Source organism: Opisthocomus hoazin, chromosome 7, assembly GCF_030867145.1.
Source record: "Opisthocomus hoazin isolate bOpiHoa1 chromosome 7, bOpiHoa1.hap1, whole genome shotgun sequence".
NCBI lineage: Eukaryota > Metazoa > Chordata > Aves > Opisthocomiformes > Opisthocomidae > Opisthocomus > Opisthocomus hoazin.
The window spans coordinates 44,178,318-44,194,105 of NC_134420.1; the positions used below are offsets into that span (position 1 = coordinate 44,178,318).

The window sequence follows — 15,788 nt, forward strand, 5'->3', positions numbered from 1 at the left end:
CATAAAGAGAGAATATTTTGCATTCATGAATTAAATCTCTGCTGTCAAAATCTAAGAAAAGAAAACATGGGAGCAGGGAAACAGAAAAATATATTTGTTGCCTTTCTCATTATTGGCTGGGAAAAGTATTGCAGAGGAGACAAGGACAAGGTTGTAAACATCCTCCAAATTTTTCAGTATGTAAAATTCTTGACTACCATTTTAGAGTCCCAATGTAAATTGTTGATAAAGGATTGAATTTTGAAGTCTCCCCTCAGCCTCGCTTTTCTGCTTCTTTGACCTTTCAAGAAATGGTGTGGCACAGACATGTAACAAGAGTGTGTTTATTAAAAAAACCACCGCAAGAAACCTACAACATCAAGTTATTAGAATCTTTGCATAAGGTAATGCTCACATGAGGATTTGAATGTCTTGAACAGGATGGCAATGCAAGTCTCCATTACAGGCGTCCTTGCATGACATCTTCAGCTTAAATTAGTAAAACTCCCCAAACTATTGTTTTAGTTAATTCTTGTACCTGGTCTAGCAAAATTGTCCACCCAGGATGTTAATCAGTGCTTTGGGGCATACGAGTAGTGTCTGTCTATTGCTCTTGGCCCAGCAAGAGCTGTCTGCAGGCATGTCTGTGACCATCTGAAGGTGCCAGCTGGGGAGCTCCTGAACTAACTAGTTGTTGTGGTTTAAAACCAGATGGCAACTAAGCACCAGACAGCCGCTCACTCACTGCCCGCTGTGGGATGGGGAAGAAAATCAGGAGGGTAAAAGCAAGAAAATTTGTGGGTTGACATAAAGGCAGTTTAATAAGTAAAACAAAAGCTGCACACACAAGCAAACAAAACAAGCAATTCATTCCCTGCTGCCCATCAGCAGGCAGGTGTTCAGCCATCTCCAGGAAAGCAGGGCTTCATCACGCGTAACGGTTACTTGGGAAGACAAACGCCGTCACTCTGAACGTGCCCCCCTTCCTCCTTCTTCCCCCAGCTTTATGTGCTGAGCATGAGCCATATGGCATTGAATATCCCTTGGGTCAGGTGGGGTCAGCTGTCCTGGCTGTGTCCCCTCCCAACTTCTTGTGCACCCCCAGCCTCCTTGCTGGTGGGATGGGGTGAGAAGCAGAAAAGGCCTTGGCTCTGTGTAAGCACTGCTCAGCAGTAACTAAAACATCCTTCTGTTATCAACACTGTTTTCAGCACGAATCCAAAACATAACCCCATACTGGCTACTGTGAAGAAAATGATCTGTGTCCCAGCCAAACCAGCACATTTGTGAAGCACTTTGTTGTGAAGGTGGAAGGCAGCTTTTCCTCAACTTGATCTGTTCCCAATTAGCCCGTTATCTCTTCTGTGCAGAGATTAGCTGGGGAGTTCCTGGGCCACCCAGGAATTCATGTCCAAGTGCAGTGTGTGCACACAGGCACAGTCCTGATACCCAAATACATCACAATTATAATTATTAATTGCAACCTAAACTCCATAGATTTTGCTGTGATGAGTAACCATACAGTTTGGTAAAAGTGTATGAATTTTTTTCTACCAATTGACAGGTAGTCTGCATTTGGAATGTGTGCAAAACCAGACAATCTTCAGCTTGAAGGACAGTTTTCTTGCAAGTTTTAAAACCCAGTTCCCTGATTTTGTGCAGAAGTTGCTGTATGCTTCACTTTAGCTAACGCCAAAGGACAAAGCTATCAATGAAAATGCTCTCAGAGATGCCTCGAATAGTGACTGAAATTATTCTTTCAGTTTTATGGGTCTTCACAACTGAGCAATGTCAGTTAAACTGGTTTGGGATCTGTGTGCTTCCCATTCATATGGGAAGCCTGGCAGGGAGCTGCCACCACCTGAACTTCTGGCACCCCTGCAGGCAGCAGCCCAAGCTGGCAGATGTTGAAAACACTAATATATTTTCATAAAACAGGGGTGTTTTTCAGCAGAAATCTACTTTGTTACGAAGGCCTCAGTCAGCCCTACTAGAGAAAAAAGTGAGGCAGGTTTTGAATTTTGTGAACAATTAGGCTCAGATCACTTCCTAATGAAAAGATAGTTTCATTGACCCTACCAAAAAAAACCTGAAATTGGTTTCTGATTCACTTTATCTTTTGTAGCTCTTCTTTTCTGTTATGCTGATTCTTGCCCATTGGCACCCTGATCAAAATCAGCTCCTAGCAGACTCTAAGCGTAGACTGGGTGGTATGCAAATCAGGTCTTGTCTAACAGTATCCCGAAGGCAGCTTATGAGCTAAAAGCATCTGTGTAGATGGTACTGCTGTGCTTCTGAAGCCAAACAGACTTTCTTACCAGCTCAACAAGTAAGAGTTCACCATGCTGCGCTTGACCATTTTAGTTTGCTAAAATAGACATTTTACCGCTCTTTATCCCTGACCTGAAAAGATGCTTTGTTTTAGCACAGTAAAGAAGTAAGCTAGGAAGTGAGGAAAAGTGAAAAACCACTGAGGAAAAGGTTTAGACAGAAGTCACTATATAGAGTTGCTGAGGCCTGGGACTTTTAATTCTGTAGTCTTAACTTTTCCCTTTGTTGTTCACACAGTACTCAGTTTCTTGTTGCTGCACAGCTCCTAGTTGTGCACCTTACTGTGGTGTGCTATTGGGTCTATCAGCCAAGGCCATTTCTGTGTCTAGTATCATACTTTAGAGCTAGAGAATACACGACTTTTCAAGGGAAGTCTACAAATGAAAAATATCTTTAGATTTTATTTATGGAATCGTTGTTGCGTTATTAGTAGATGTTGACAAACAGTATTTTCCAGTGGAGATACAAAATTAATCAAGGAAAGGTCTTAGAAATCTGGAACTAGTAGTCAGACATTTTTGTCCTAACAATCTTACTCTTCAGAATTTCCATAAGATTAAAATTCTGAAATCTTGAGTACAGGGAACATAGAAGATTGTATAAATATATATATATATATAGAGAGAGAGGGTAATGATAGATTTTGCATTTTTCCTTCAAAACCAGCTAAAGAATTGTCAGAGGTTCCCATGACGGTCTAGTTTCTTGCAGAGTGGCGGTTGCCTTTTGCCCTTTTGAAGAAGACCATGGCTGTGACCTGCCTACGTTTAAGTTTGCAATTTGGAGAACAGCAAATCGTAAAATCATAGAATAGTTTGGGTTGGAAGGGACCTTTAGAGGTCATCTAATCCAAGCACCCTGCAATGAGTAGGGCCATCTTCAACTAGATCAGGCTTCTCAGAGCCCCGTTCAACCTGGCCTTGAATGTTCCTGGGGATGAGGCATCTACCACCTCTCTGGGCAACCTGTGACAGTGTTTCACTACCCTCACTGCAAAAAATTTCTTCCTTATATTTAGTCTAAATCTACCCCTGTTTAGTTTAAAGCCACTACCCCTTGTCCTATTGCAACAGGCCCTGCTAAAAAGTTTGTTGCCAGCTTTCTTATAAGCCCCCTTTAAATACTGAAAGGCTGATAGAAGGTCTCCCTGGAGCCTTCTCTTCTCCAGGATGAACAGCCCCAACTCTCTCAGCCTTTTCTCATAGGAGAGGTGCTCCACCCCTCTGATCATTTTTGTTGCCCTCCTCTGGACCCGCTCCAGCAGCTCCATGTCTTTCCTGTGCTGAGGATCCAGAGCTGGATGCAGGACTCCAGGTGGGGTCTCACGAGAGCTGAGTAGAAGGGCAGAATGCCCTCCCTCGCCCTGCTGGCCATGCTGCTTTTGCTGCAGCCCAGGATGTGGTTTGCCTTCTGGACTGCGAGCACACATTGCTAGGTCGTGTCCAGCTTTTCATCCAGCAGTACCCCCAAGCAGTACCCTTCTCGGCAGGGCCGCTCTCAATGTTTCACTTTTCTCTCACTAACTGGATATAAGATATCCTCTGGAAGAGATGGCAGCTGGTGGTTTCCTGTTTCTCCAGATAGCACAAAGAGGAATTGTTTGTCACTCATGGAAAGAATGGGGGAGAGTAGCCTCCTTGAAAATAATTAATTGTTCACAGCAAGGTTATTTGTTGGTTTTTTCTAGGCAAAAATATGTGTTCTGTTTAGTAGAAACTAGAATAGCAAATACTGTTCTGTAGAAAGTACAAGTGATTAGGATTGCATGGAGTCATTGCAGTACAAGTTGCTTGGATGTGCTAAATGGTCATTTCCATGAATCAGAATTTCTTGTTTTTAGTTTCTGATAAATTGTATGATCCCTGTCTGTAATTGTTACCTCAATTTAGTCGCAAATTTAGCCCAGAATTGTTCTATTAGATCAACCTTCTCAGTCACTGTATTTACTTTACATGCTATAGTCTTAAAAATATCATAGAGGAAGTATCACTAGTATTTCAAAATAAATTGTACATGTTGATTCACACTAGCATTTACTTCTCTTCTGCATAGGAAGCTTAGATGTCCACTCCATTCCAAAACCAAATTATTCTTAAGATACGGGAGTTCTGAGAGTTTTATTATGTAAAGAGAAATGAAGTAAGAATTTTCCTGTGTCCGGTATAAATGTTTCTGGCCACATCATGGCACAGCACTTTCTTAGCTGTAAACAGCAAATGCTTTCATACAGAAAATGGATTGTATTTTCACATTTAAGAAATTGTATTGGTGCAGTAATGATGCTTCTGTGATATCTCTTGATAACTGATCATCTGTTTGTAACAAGTCTGCTATGTCGGGGAAAAAAAAAATTGTTCTCCCTGGAAAAGCTCATCTTCTGAAAAATATCATTTTCAAGAAGGATTAAATATCTGTTCTCATTGAAAATAAGGTTAAATACACATGCCTTGGGCTAATCTACTGACTGTCTTTCTGGTAGCAGTGGTAACAGTAATTTTATTAAAGGTATTAAAGTCTCTGGAATGGCGATGTTATGTACTGTTCTTTTGCTGTATGGGCATTTCCAAGGTCCATGGCAGCCAATTTAGATTTTTTCCTCAAAATACACAATAGTATCTGCAGGATGATGGTGTTAAAGAGTCTGAGTACCGGGAGTGGACTAATCTCTTGCTTCTCTAAGGACTTTGGTTTTAATCTGTTTAGCCTATTGTTAGCCTGAATTTCTGGATTTTATGCTGTGATCTTGAAAGGTATTTTGGGTGTGCATGGGTTCCTGAATGTATGTGCTTTTATATAGGAAGCAGTCAGCAGAACATACTAATCAGAGATGTAGACTAAACCCAGCAGATTTCAAATAACACAGGCGAATAAAAGGACTTAATAGGAACTAAGACATCAACCTTAAACAAAGGTGATTGCGTGTGTATTGTCAGTTGTGAATCTTATTCAGCTTTTAAAATCTGTAAATCAAATAAACTCTATGTAAGTTTTTCTGTTTCTTAAGTTAAAGTGCCCGCGAACATCAAAAGGTAGTGTTGCTGTCATTTAATGCGTTTGGCTGTACCTGTATTATAGTCTGGAGCCAGAGAGTGTACGGTTGCTGGCAGTGGGATAAAGAAAATTTCTGAACTATATGGACTGTTCTTTTGAATTTCAGCAACTTTTTTGGTGACTAAATAAGAGAAAAATCAGGTATGTAAGAGAAAATCCAGGTATATATCCTGCTAATCACAGTACTGTTGTCCTGACCAGTACAGACTTACTGCGCTTGATCTAAAATTGTTTCCCGTAAGGTTGTGCAATGAGGAAGAGCTGACACATATCTTTTCTTTGAAAGGAGAGGGAGTGGGCCATGTTTATGCTCTGAGCATCACAGAAGTAGGAGATCTGTTGTGATGGAGACCCGTTATTACTATGTGTGGTTTTAGTGGAGGAAAGGATTGTCCATTTACTGTCCTCCCATACTGTTGCTACCCGCTGTTACCACACAGTCCAACTCAGGAGGGTTTTATTGTACAAGCCTGTAGCATAAACAATAATTTCTCAATACTTTTCCAGAGACTAAATGGGTTGAATACCGTTAAGAGTATTACTTTTTCCTCAACCTGTCTTCCAAATTTGTGGATACCTAACCTTGTGTGGGTACTTCGTACAGCTCTAAAGAAAAAAAAAGGGATATTGCATTTACTTTGTGTTTTGATTGGTTCAAACCTTACTAGGACTCCTTTTCTTTTTGCTGCCACCTCAAATTTACATAGTTGTGCGTAGGAAGGGAATAGGACCCCATATAAAAGTTAGCACTGTTGGGCCTGTCTGTAACATATTCGTTGTTAACTAGCTCCACAGGAGGCTGTCCCAGCATTTCTAGTTCTAAGAGCTGCAGCTACCTCTGGACAGAGGAGGCAGTAAAGCAGAGGCAAAGCATATTAGGATGTAATCACAAAGTAGCTCTGCTTCTTCTGCTGAAGGAAAAGGCAAAATTGTAATGTCCAGACTCAAAACTCTGTCACTTGTGGGGATTTTGAAGTCTTTTGATCTGAGTGTATGGAAATACAGTGTATGAACAAGTTTGATCTGTGACTCAAGAACAACTGTATTGCTTTGTTGTGGTTTTTTTTTTTTTTTAATTCATGATGTTTGATGTTTAAAAAAATTAGGATTTTATTTTCGCTGATATGCAGGATACTTTTAGCCTAATGGTTATGGCTTTGGAGGAGGGAGCCATGAGCTGCTTAAAACACAGTGTTCTTTTATATGCAAGAATATAGAGGGTGGTGTATTCCTCGGAGTGTCTATTAAATACCTGGTGTAGTTTTCTTAGAAAACAAGGCCAAATGCTGTCATAGAGCACATTAAACCTCAGATTGTTCAGACTTTGATAAATGTTTAAATTCATTTGCGCTTGTGGCTGAACCTGAACAAGGTAGGGTAACTTCATTTGGCAGCATTACAAATGTTCATCCCCTCTCAAGTCTCACTACCCAAAACTGTAAAACTCTTGGGTGCTGAAGTATCCCAAAACATAGATACTGTAAGTATGAGCAGTGAATGTTAGGGATTCCACTGTGTCCATTGTGTGCCTGGCCTGCAGGAGAAATTGTTTGCATGCAGGGGATTCAGTGCTTATGATAATATAATGAAATCAAACTGCCATTATAAGATATTTTGAACAAACTTCATCAGGAAATTTCAGTGAAAAAGTATTTTGCATAAGTTCTGACTTAGAAGTTTTATAGCAACTGCAGAATAATTACTCTTTGAATGACAACTCGGTCATGCTCTTTACATGAAGAAACACCTTTTGAAACACCTTTAAAAATGGATTTGAAAGTAATGTTTTTTATTAATGATTTGAATGATGCTTATGTAGGAACTCTTTTATTTATATTATTTATTTCTATTTTATTTATATTAAACCGTATGCTGTTCCCTGAAATTTTAGTGTGCTGGTATGATCAATATAGATATAGTCTGTAATTTGTTTTTGAAAGTGAAATTCAATTTATTTTTTCAAAATTCTGAGATTGGGAATCATTAAAGTAATGGAACGCCAGGATCTCAAAGGACAAACAAGCACATTTGCAGCAACATTTAAACTATATTTGCTTTTACTTACCTGCCAAGAGCTATGGTCCACTCCCATGCGTTCTGTGCTATGTGTCTCAGAGGCATAATATCATTCACACTTTAAGTACTAGAAGTTATATAAAATTGCTGTCTGTGTTTTGGTGTTTGCAATGTCAAAGCTTTCAGCAGAAATACAGAAAATTCAGGGCATGAATGGAGGTCATGATTGGTAGATGTTTTTTTTTGCATCTCCTATGATATTTACTTTTTTCATTTCTTAATTCTACAGATGAACTGAGTTAATACTTTGGGATCTCAGTTTATTAGAAATATTTTGCTAAGAAGGCATTTTAGTCCACCTTTAATTTGCATAAAACCTTATATCTATACCTATATAAAAAGCAAATTACATCTCCCTCATATTCCCCCGGAATTTTAATAGAACTAAAATCCTTCAGGGGTTGTTCTAAAACTACGTTGTGTCACTTAGTGCCAGTGAGTGATTTTGTCTGTAAGTTAGTAAATTTAGATTTAAATAATACATATGTACATGTTTTTTCTCCCTTAGTAACTCCATATTTGCCAAGGCTGCTATGCCCCATGAATTTATCTTTGGCTTGGAAAGCTCTTTTCTCTTGTTTGGCTTTTTACTGGATTTGGTAGGACAATGCAATTTAGGCATATTTTGATGAAATAGCTTTCAGACGTGGTGGGTCTCCAGGTGGAAGAAGTGTACCTAGAAATGTGTCAGATCAGCCAGACAAATGTCCCCTTGATCGAAAAAGGAGTCAGAATACTCTGACTTCTGCAGATTATTTCCTGAGTATCTCAAGAAGACAAGAAATGATCAAGGACTGTTATATATGGTGGACTGGATATGCAGTTCACCATGGCAACTTGGCAATTGTTTCATTGTATAGACATTTTGCCTGTGTGCTTTCCTGCATGTGTTCTTCCATCCCTCATTGTCTGTTGGTAATTTAGGAAGCCGTGCGTTAATTTTTTATTAATAAAGTAAAATGTTCAGACAGACAAAAGCAAAGAGATATTTATGTAGTGAAACACAAAAAAGAAATTAGAGTTGGCAGGAGAAGAATTTACATGAGTTTGAAACATGAAATACCTGCAAAAATAGCCTCTGCAAAAAATCTGCAAAATAGGCTCCTGGAGAGTTGGGCTAACTATCCTTTTTTCTCCACGTCTAAAATTATGCATTCAAAACCTGTCTAAATTCTCTAATAGATGACAAACACAGTGAGGAATGAGAACCAGAAATCAGGAGACCTAAAGTATTTACTGTGAGGAAAGTTGTGGTATTTGTGTTTAAGAGGTAACAAAGGGAAAAAGTGTTGATTTCCTAATATTGGAATGGCAGAAGCTGTGACAGAGAAGAAAGGGGTGAGATGGTTTTACAAAAGTATGAATTACTGTAGGACTACTGGAGTAGATTTTTCTGGCCCGTCACAAATTCTGTGGCATGTGAAAGACCTAGGCTACTGCTCTGTCAGGCCATTACGTTGCAGTCCTTACTCCTACATTTTTATCCTGCCTAGATTTAGATTTTAAATCTTCCCTTAGGAGGTTATTACAAAATCTAATAGATCTGACTTTCAGGGGAAAATTCACTGGTATTTATCTTCAATTTTCTTTTTCTTAATTTAATTCTATGAGTCCCATCTACTGTGCCCTCTGATACTGTACTATGCTAAGAAGTCTTTTTCCTGCTTGGTGTTCAGATTCATGGAATATAAGTGGATAATAATGGCCCTTTGTTTTAATCATCATTTAGTCAGTCTTGTTTATTTCTTACAATCTTTCACCATTTCCACCTTTAGACATATTTTGTTTGGTCTTCAGTAAGCTCCCACCAGTTTGTCTCTTCATAAATGTGCTTGGTCCTCGCAGACAAAAAGTACATTCAGATCAAGTGAAGGTGGAGAATATGTATCAGTGATCAGGCGGTAAAATCATTCCCAGGGTTGCTATAATTATCTCATTACTAAACATTTTGAACTCAGAACATTCAGTTAATATTATGTTTAAATGAATGATAAACTTACACGAAGAATTTGTCTGAGCAGTCAAACTATCTTACATCTGATCTACATCTACAGTGGCACAATGCCAGCATGAGATGATGATTATGGGATTTCAGTAGTGAGGCTCCCAGATCAGTTTTATGTCAATTTAAAAGGCATTTTAGATTATAATCTGATATTTTGAATCAACATAGACAGTGGTATTGTGATTTTGCCCATTTTTATCTGCCTACAGATGCCAGTGGAATTAACCCCAGAGAAACCCAAGAAATTATTGTTTTCTGAACCTTTCTTGTTGTTGCAGAGGGTAGAAGACCACATCATCTTTCCACTAGCTATTCAATCTTAAAAAATATCTACCAGCTCCTATTGGTTACAGAAGGAAATAATGTGTGGTTCCTCTAAGGAAGATGATAGTCATACTGTATTAGGCATGAGAGATTTGCTTAGCAGTTGGTGATAATTGGCCCCTTGGCCATCATTGCGATAGGGAGGGTATGTTGTCAGTCTAGGGGAGAGAAGAAAAAGACCCTTAGTGGGTGCTGCAGCTTCGGAGAAGTATTCACTATGTTCTACTTCAAAAAGCAAAGGTAGAATCCCTGCTGTTATGGTAAAAATCAGCCTTGACTGGGGAGCTGCATAAAGCATTTCCATAGTGCTTGTGTTCTGTTAAACAGATGGAGCATCACTCAGATAGAAATACAGCTTAAAAGAAAAGAAGAAAATAAAAAATTCTTTATAGTTGCCTAGTTTTTATGGAAAACATGAACAAAGGAGACATTGACTGGAACCATTTCACATGTAACATTTAGTTCCCAGGAAAACATATTCTAGTGACTTCTAATATTAAGTGGGCTTTATATCCCTGATGAAAAATGTGAGGCTTTCTGAAATAAGATGTTTCCCAATTGTTAAAAAGTCAAATAGTTTGATGATATGTTTGTAGATATAATGTGTTTAGTGCACTATTTCATAGAATATAGGATCTTTTTCCATGTACAAATTGGATATGAATATCCATCTTATATAACCATTGACCAATTAATCATGTATTTAGTATTATGTCATTAGAATGCTAAATATATGACCATTTCCTTGTTAACATAAGGGCAGCTTATATGGTAGTTATTTTTTTGATTTACTGAATGTCATTGGTAGGTAGTGTTCACTACATTATTATATGGCTGATTGTGTTATTGAATACATAAATATTAGGCTGTGACCAAACAGAGACTTTCTGTGTGGTCAGAACTCCGCCTTAAAAAAACAAAAAAAAATACAGCTACCTTTCCATAACTAAAACTTGAATTCAGTACTTGATATCTTGGTATTTTGTCATAGCAAGCTATTGAGAGGTATCTGTGCCGGGACCACTACAGTTGTAAAAGTAACTGTATATTAAGAATATAAGAATAAATTTTCAGGAACTATTTAAAGTCATATTCCTTTTAAGACAAATGAAATATGGTAATTGAAAAAAAATCAAATTTTCAACATTTTTTTGCTTGGAGATTATTGGTATATAGCATATATTTAATAAATAAGTGGTGCGTTTGTTGCTCCATTGTCTTAGAACTTTACTATGTGTTGAAACTGTCTCCCTATCCAAAACATAATATTGCTGATAATATTTGTGGGAGTTTGCATATTCTTCCAGGATTGTCTCAGTCAAAGAATCCCATTTCTTTTCTGCCAGATACTTCTCCCATCAGTCTGAATGTCACAATTGAATTGTATTTGTCACAGTGAGTGTTATAATTGAAAGTGCTACATTCTTAGCCAAAATATACATTCAGCTGTACCTAAATATAGAAGTCTATATTTTAGTAATAGTATGGTTTTCTCCAAAAAAGCAAATGATTATTAGGAAATTTGAAATTAAGCTTTCTACTTCTATTTCTAAAATCAGAGGTCACTTAGACAATTTTAATGGTCTGTACCATTTCTCTAAAAACATAAATGCCCTAGAATCAGTGATATTTTTCTCAAAGGTATTTAAACACATCAAAAATGAATCTCAAGAAAATTAGGTCTCAGGGGTACCTCAGTACACCACACATGCTAATAGTATGATTGGCTGAGAAAATTAAAATATTTCTTTTAATACAGTATCTTGATCTGGCAATAGGTGTAAACTGCCGTATAATTTAAACTAATCTATATTTATGTCTAGATTGTAAATTCACATGATACCTAGATGCTTATTTCTGTTTCAGAGTCACAAAGTGTACTTGAAATAATTAACTGGAGACATCATGACTTAAAAAAAAATACATGCATATACAAAGTCTGTGTGCCTCTGGAAATAAAAATACTTAATAGCTGACTGCTCTTACTGCAGCTATGAATAGATCAAGACCTGGGTTGCGTTTTACCAAATTACAAGGATTTGCAAAGAACAGAGGGCTGCAAAACAGTGAAAGATTGCATATCAGAGCTCAATATGTACATGCTGTAGGAGACCTACTCAGCAGAAGTTTCCTAAATTTAAGTACCTACAGCCGTAAAATAAATCCTCAGGAGAACTTCAAATAAATATTTTTTCAAATAGTTTTTCTCATCCCCAGTTGTACAGACAGATAAACTGAGAGGGAGAGATTATTATATGCTGCAAAAGCACTCTCTCATTTTTAGTGTGTTCAGAGCCCAGTATGGATCAGGAAGTGCTGCTTTTTTCCCCCGTGGAGGTTCTGCAGTATCGTTGTCCAATGAATCAATCAGTTTCCTGAAAGTCAGGGGACAGCTTCATTTTGAGAAGGCTGGGCTGCTTTGCCCCACGCAGTCAGCAGAAGATAGCACTCCTGGGCTTTGTACTCACACCTTTGGAGTGTTTATTCCTGCTTATTTACAGTTCTGTAGCTTTAATAAAACTGCATGATTCCTGGCTCACTTTTTCTTGATAAATAAGAACAGCTGATATTTGTGTATAGCTGCATGGTGACTGGGATAGGTGCAGAGAACTTCATAAGGAAATTTTGCTTGTTGCAGCTTGTAAACTACGTTATATACACTGTAGTGCTAGGGATGACATTAATGTGTTGTTTAAAAAGCAGCTGTCAGGCCAATGCACATGCATTTTCCATAATGTATATGTGCTCGTGTGTGATAGTTAGACTGCTCCATAGCTGCAAACGTGTCTGGAAAAAAGGCTTTGATTAATTGACTTCCCCCCTCTTCTCCTTTCCCTCTCCTCAGATGCAAAGGCTCCATTCATTATCAGGGAAGATCAGAGGAGGAGGGGAGCAGAGTACCTGGGTCCTACGCTGTTAGAGTTGCAATTTTCCAAATGCCCTAAGTAAACAGAAGGGAACAAGAAATATCCAGGATGGGAGAGGTCTTCTGTGTTTGAAGGTCCTCCTCCATTCCAAATATTTGGCCTGATTTTGTCTTTAGCTGTGCAAATTTGCATCTCTTGATTGTATATACGTGTAATACTTGTTACATCTTCAATTCTGTCTGCCTTTTTCACGTGTCACATTTTCAGCCCTGCAGGTATGCGGAACCACGAGCGCTGATGCACTGGTGCACTGATTGAGGGCTATTCTTTCCAGTGTCCACTGTCCATTTGTTCCTTTTTCTTAGGAAATTGCCCCTCATAAGAAATTATATATACACATATAATTTTAAAGCCAAAACTCATACTTTACTACATCAACTGACAATTTCCTTCGCTTCTATTTGTATTTGTACTTACATGAATGGTTCCCTCGTTTTGATGACTCTGTGCTGATAAGAGTTTGTTTCTGCTAAATTTCATGTATGTTCATGGTATTTGTGCCACGCATAATTTATCCATGAAATCAGAATTTTGCACAAGGAGAATATTACTAGTCAAAACCCAAAAGTTTGGCCCCATCTTTATTCATCATATTTTGCTTCTTCAGTTTAACATTATTACTGGTTAATAGGTGCACCTGAAAATCAAGCTGTATTGTAGTATCTGGTGCGTTATGTTAAATGAATCTTTTCTAGGACAGCAAGCCTCTTTTTTTTTCCTAATGCAAAAGAATACCTCATCTTTTCCAATTTTCCTATCAAACAGATCCACATCATCTCAAGACACTGCCACATCCAGCTGCATCTATACTCAACTTCAATTATATGAAATTACACAACCTACTCTCAGGTCCTTTAGGTTCTCTTTTGCTGTGTGAGGCACATGCATAGCGCATTTCCTGTGAAGTGCATGATTACAAACTATTCAGTACAAGCCTGTTTTAAGTAAACAGTAAATTAAATATTGTCAGTGCTTGTTCAGACCTACTCTTATGAAGGAAAAAGAACTTCTAGATTTGGGTTCATAAAACTCTAGATTTAAGAAAGGGCCAGACATAAACTAAGCATCCTTTTTCCTTTTTAACTTCTGTTGGCTGACCCAGTTGTTCAACAGCTGGTACAAAACAATATATTCAGATGCCCATACAAGGAAAATTGGGCTAGACTAAATGCTGAAGGTAGCAAAATTCCTGTTTATTGCTCTTTATTTCAATGGAGAATTCTCAAAAACATTCAGTCACTAACTGTCAGGTACACTGCTGCCTGAAAGACTGTTAAGAGTCTGTCTGAGCAACGTTCCTCTTTCAACCATGACAAATACAGTAAAAGAACATAATTTTATTACAGTTCTGGCAATATTATTTTCTGCTACGCCAGTCAGCCTGACTACAGGAGTTAGGAAAGAAAGGAAGTGGTCGCTTCCCTAAGGAATGAGGGCTTTTGAGTATTTTGTGATGTCTGCTACTTCACTATTGGTATGGTCACTAGTATTTGGAGAAGTATAAAGAAGTTTTATAAAAACCAGAAGCTGCAAATGTGCACTTGCAAAGTCTCCTTTCATCTCTGCCAGTTAACTCATTCCCAAGAGAAGGCAAAACTTTTTTCTTCGACAGGGTCAAATATTGTTTTCATTCATTCTGTAGACATTTCAAAGAGCACAAGAGTTGCATGTGTGTGTTCAGGGCTGCACATGCTTTATGATTAAATACAGCAAGTACCCCTTCCTTTACTGTATTTTATTTCTCTTTCTTACACACAACTGTAAGTGAGAAGCTCTGGTAAATAATTCACAAATTTATCCAAGTTATTAGTGGTGTATGAAATGTCATAACATATAGTAGATCATGTTTCCATTTCCTCTCTCTATTACTAGATTTTAGTGCCATTTGTAAAAAAAAAAAATTAAAATAAGAAACAAAATATTTTAATCACTGTTAAAGCAGAGATCCTTTGTAAACTGGAAAAAATATTAGTGCAAAAAAGGATGAAAAATTTTTGCTTTGCAAATGAAGAATGCAGAGATCTAAAGCGATCTGATTTGTTCTTTGAAAATGGATATGAGAGTTAACTCAGAAACACAATATTAATAGATTTGTATGAGTGCACATAAGGCCAATATATTCAATGCTGTAATTTTTTTTATGGTTTCATAAATAGTGCTATCACCAACATTTCAAAGAAATCTGAAAAAAACAGAGCTCATATGTGGTGGCATAAATTTAGTGTATTTTATAGAACACTGTTACTCCAGATATAGCCTACGGGTTGTGACTTTTCATAAAACCTAATGAATTTCTAGATTTGTCAGCTGTTTCAACACAGATGCACTTTGCTGATCTAATGGAAACATTTTGAGCCCAGATCCAAAATATCAATAGCTTTTAGTATCACAAATTAGTTTGGCTATTGGGTAAATGGGGATGTGGTTCTTGATAAAAAGGAGCAAGTAATTTTGTACGTGTGTTTTATGATAACTGCCTCTCCAGTGTCTCAATGTCTGATACTGAAGATTTTTTTCTCTCTTTTTTTCTTTTTTTTTTTTTTTTTTGCAGAGTTTTAAGTTGAATGTAGATAGCCACTGTGCTTTAAAAGAAGCGGTGGTAGAAGAAGGACGTCAACTTCTTGAGCTTATTGTATCTCACAAATCAGGTAAATCCTTCTGAAATATTGCAAGTCTTTATGTCTCCAGACTATTAAAGAATGAAGAAGCATTGCTGTAAATTACTGCATATATTCACTTCCTTATGTATTATTAATATTTACATTATCAGATTGACCTTCAAGATTTATAAATGTTTCATATACTGCATACAATGCAGTGATACTCATAAAATGAAATACTGCCTGCAAATAGTCTGTTCATTTTATTTTGGTCTTGCTGCTCAGCTGAGTTTCAATTGAAATCACATCACTGAAAACTTCACACTGACACATTCTTTGATGTAGGTGCTATGGAAATAACATTAAGATAATGAATTAGGGTTTCAAATATATATGTATTTACATACTCTGCATGGGTAATTCCATTGGTAAAGCTTTATTTTGCCACTTAAACTAATTCTTACATCAATTTTAATATGTTTATGGGGAATAGAT

General features: G+C 37.4%; 1 protein-coding gene across 4 annotated transcripts in view; it reads left to right on the top strand.

Moving 5' to 3' along the window:
• Window positions 1-15,788, top strand: part of AKAP6 (A-kinase anchoring protein 6) — a 299,941-nt gene that overhangs the window by 130,447 nt on the left and 153,706 nt on the right. For all 4 annotated transcript variants that reach the window (XM_075425714.1, XM_075425718.1, XM_075425717.1 and 1 more), the window contains exon 6: window positions 15,245-15,341. In XM_075425714.1, coding sequence (XP_075281829.1) covers window positions 15,245-15,341 — 97 coding nt within the window. The remainder of the gene's footprint in view (window positions 1-15,244; window positions 15,342-15,788) is intronic.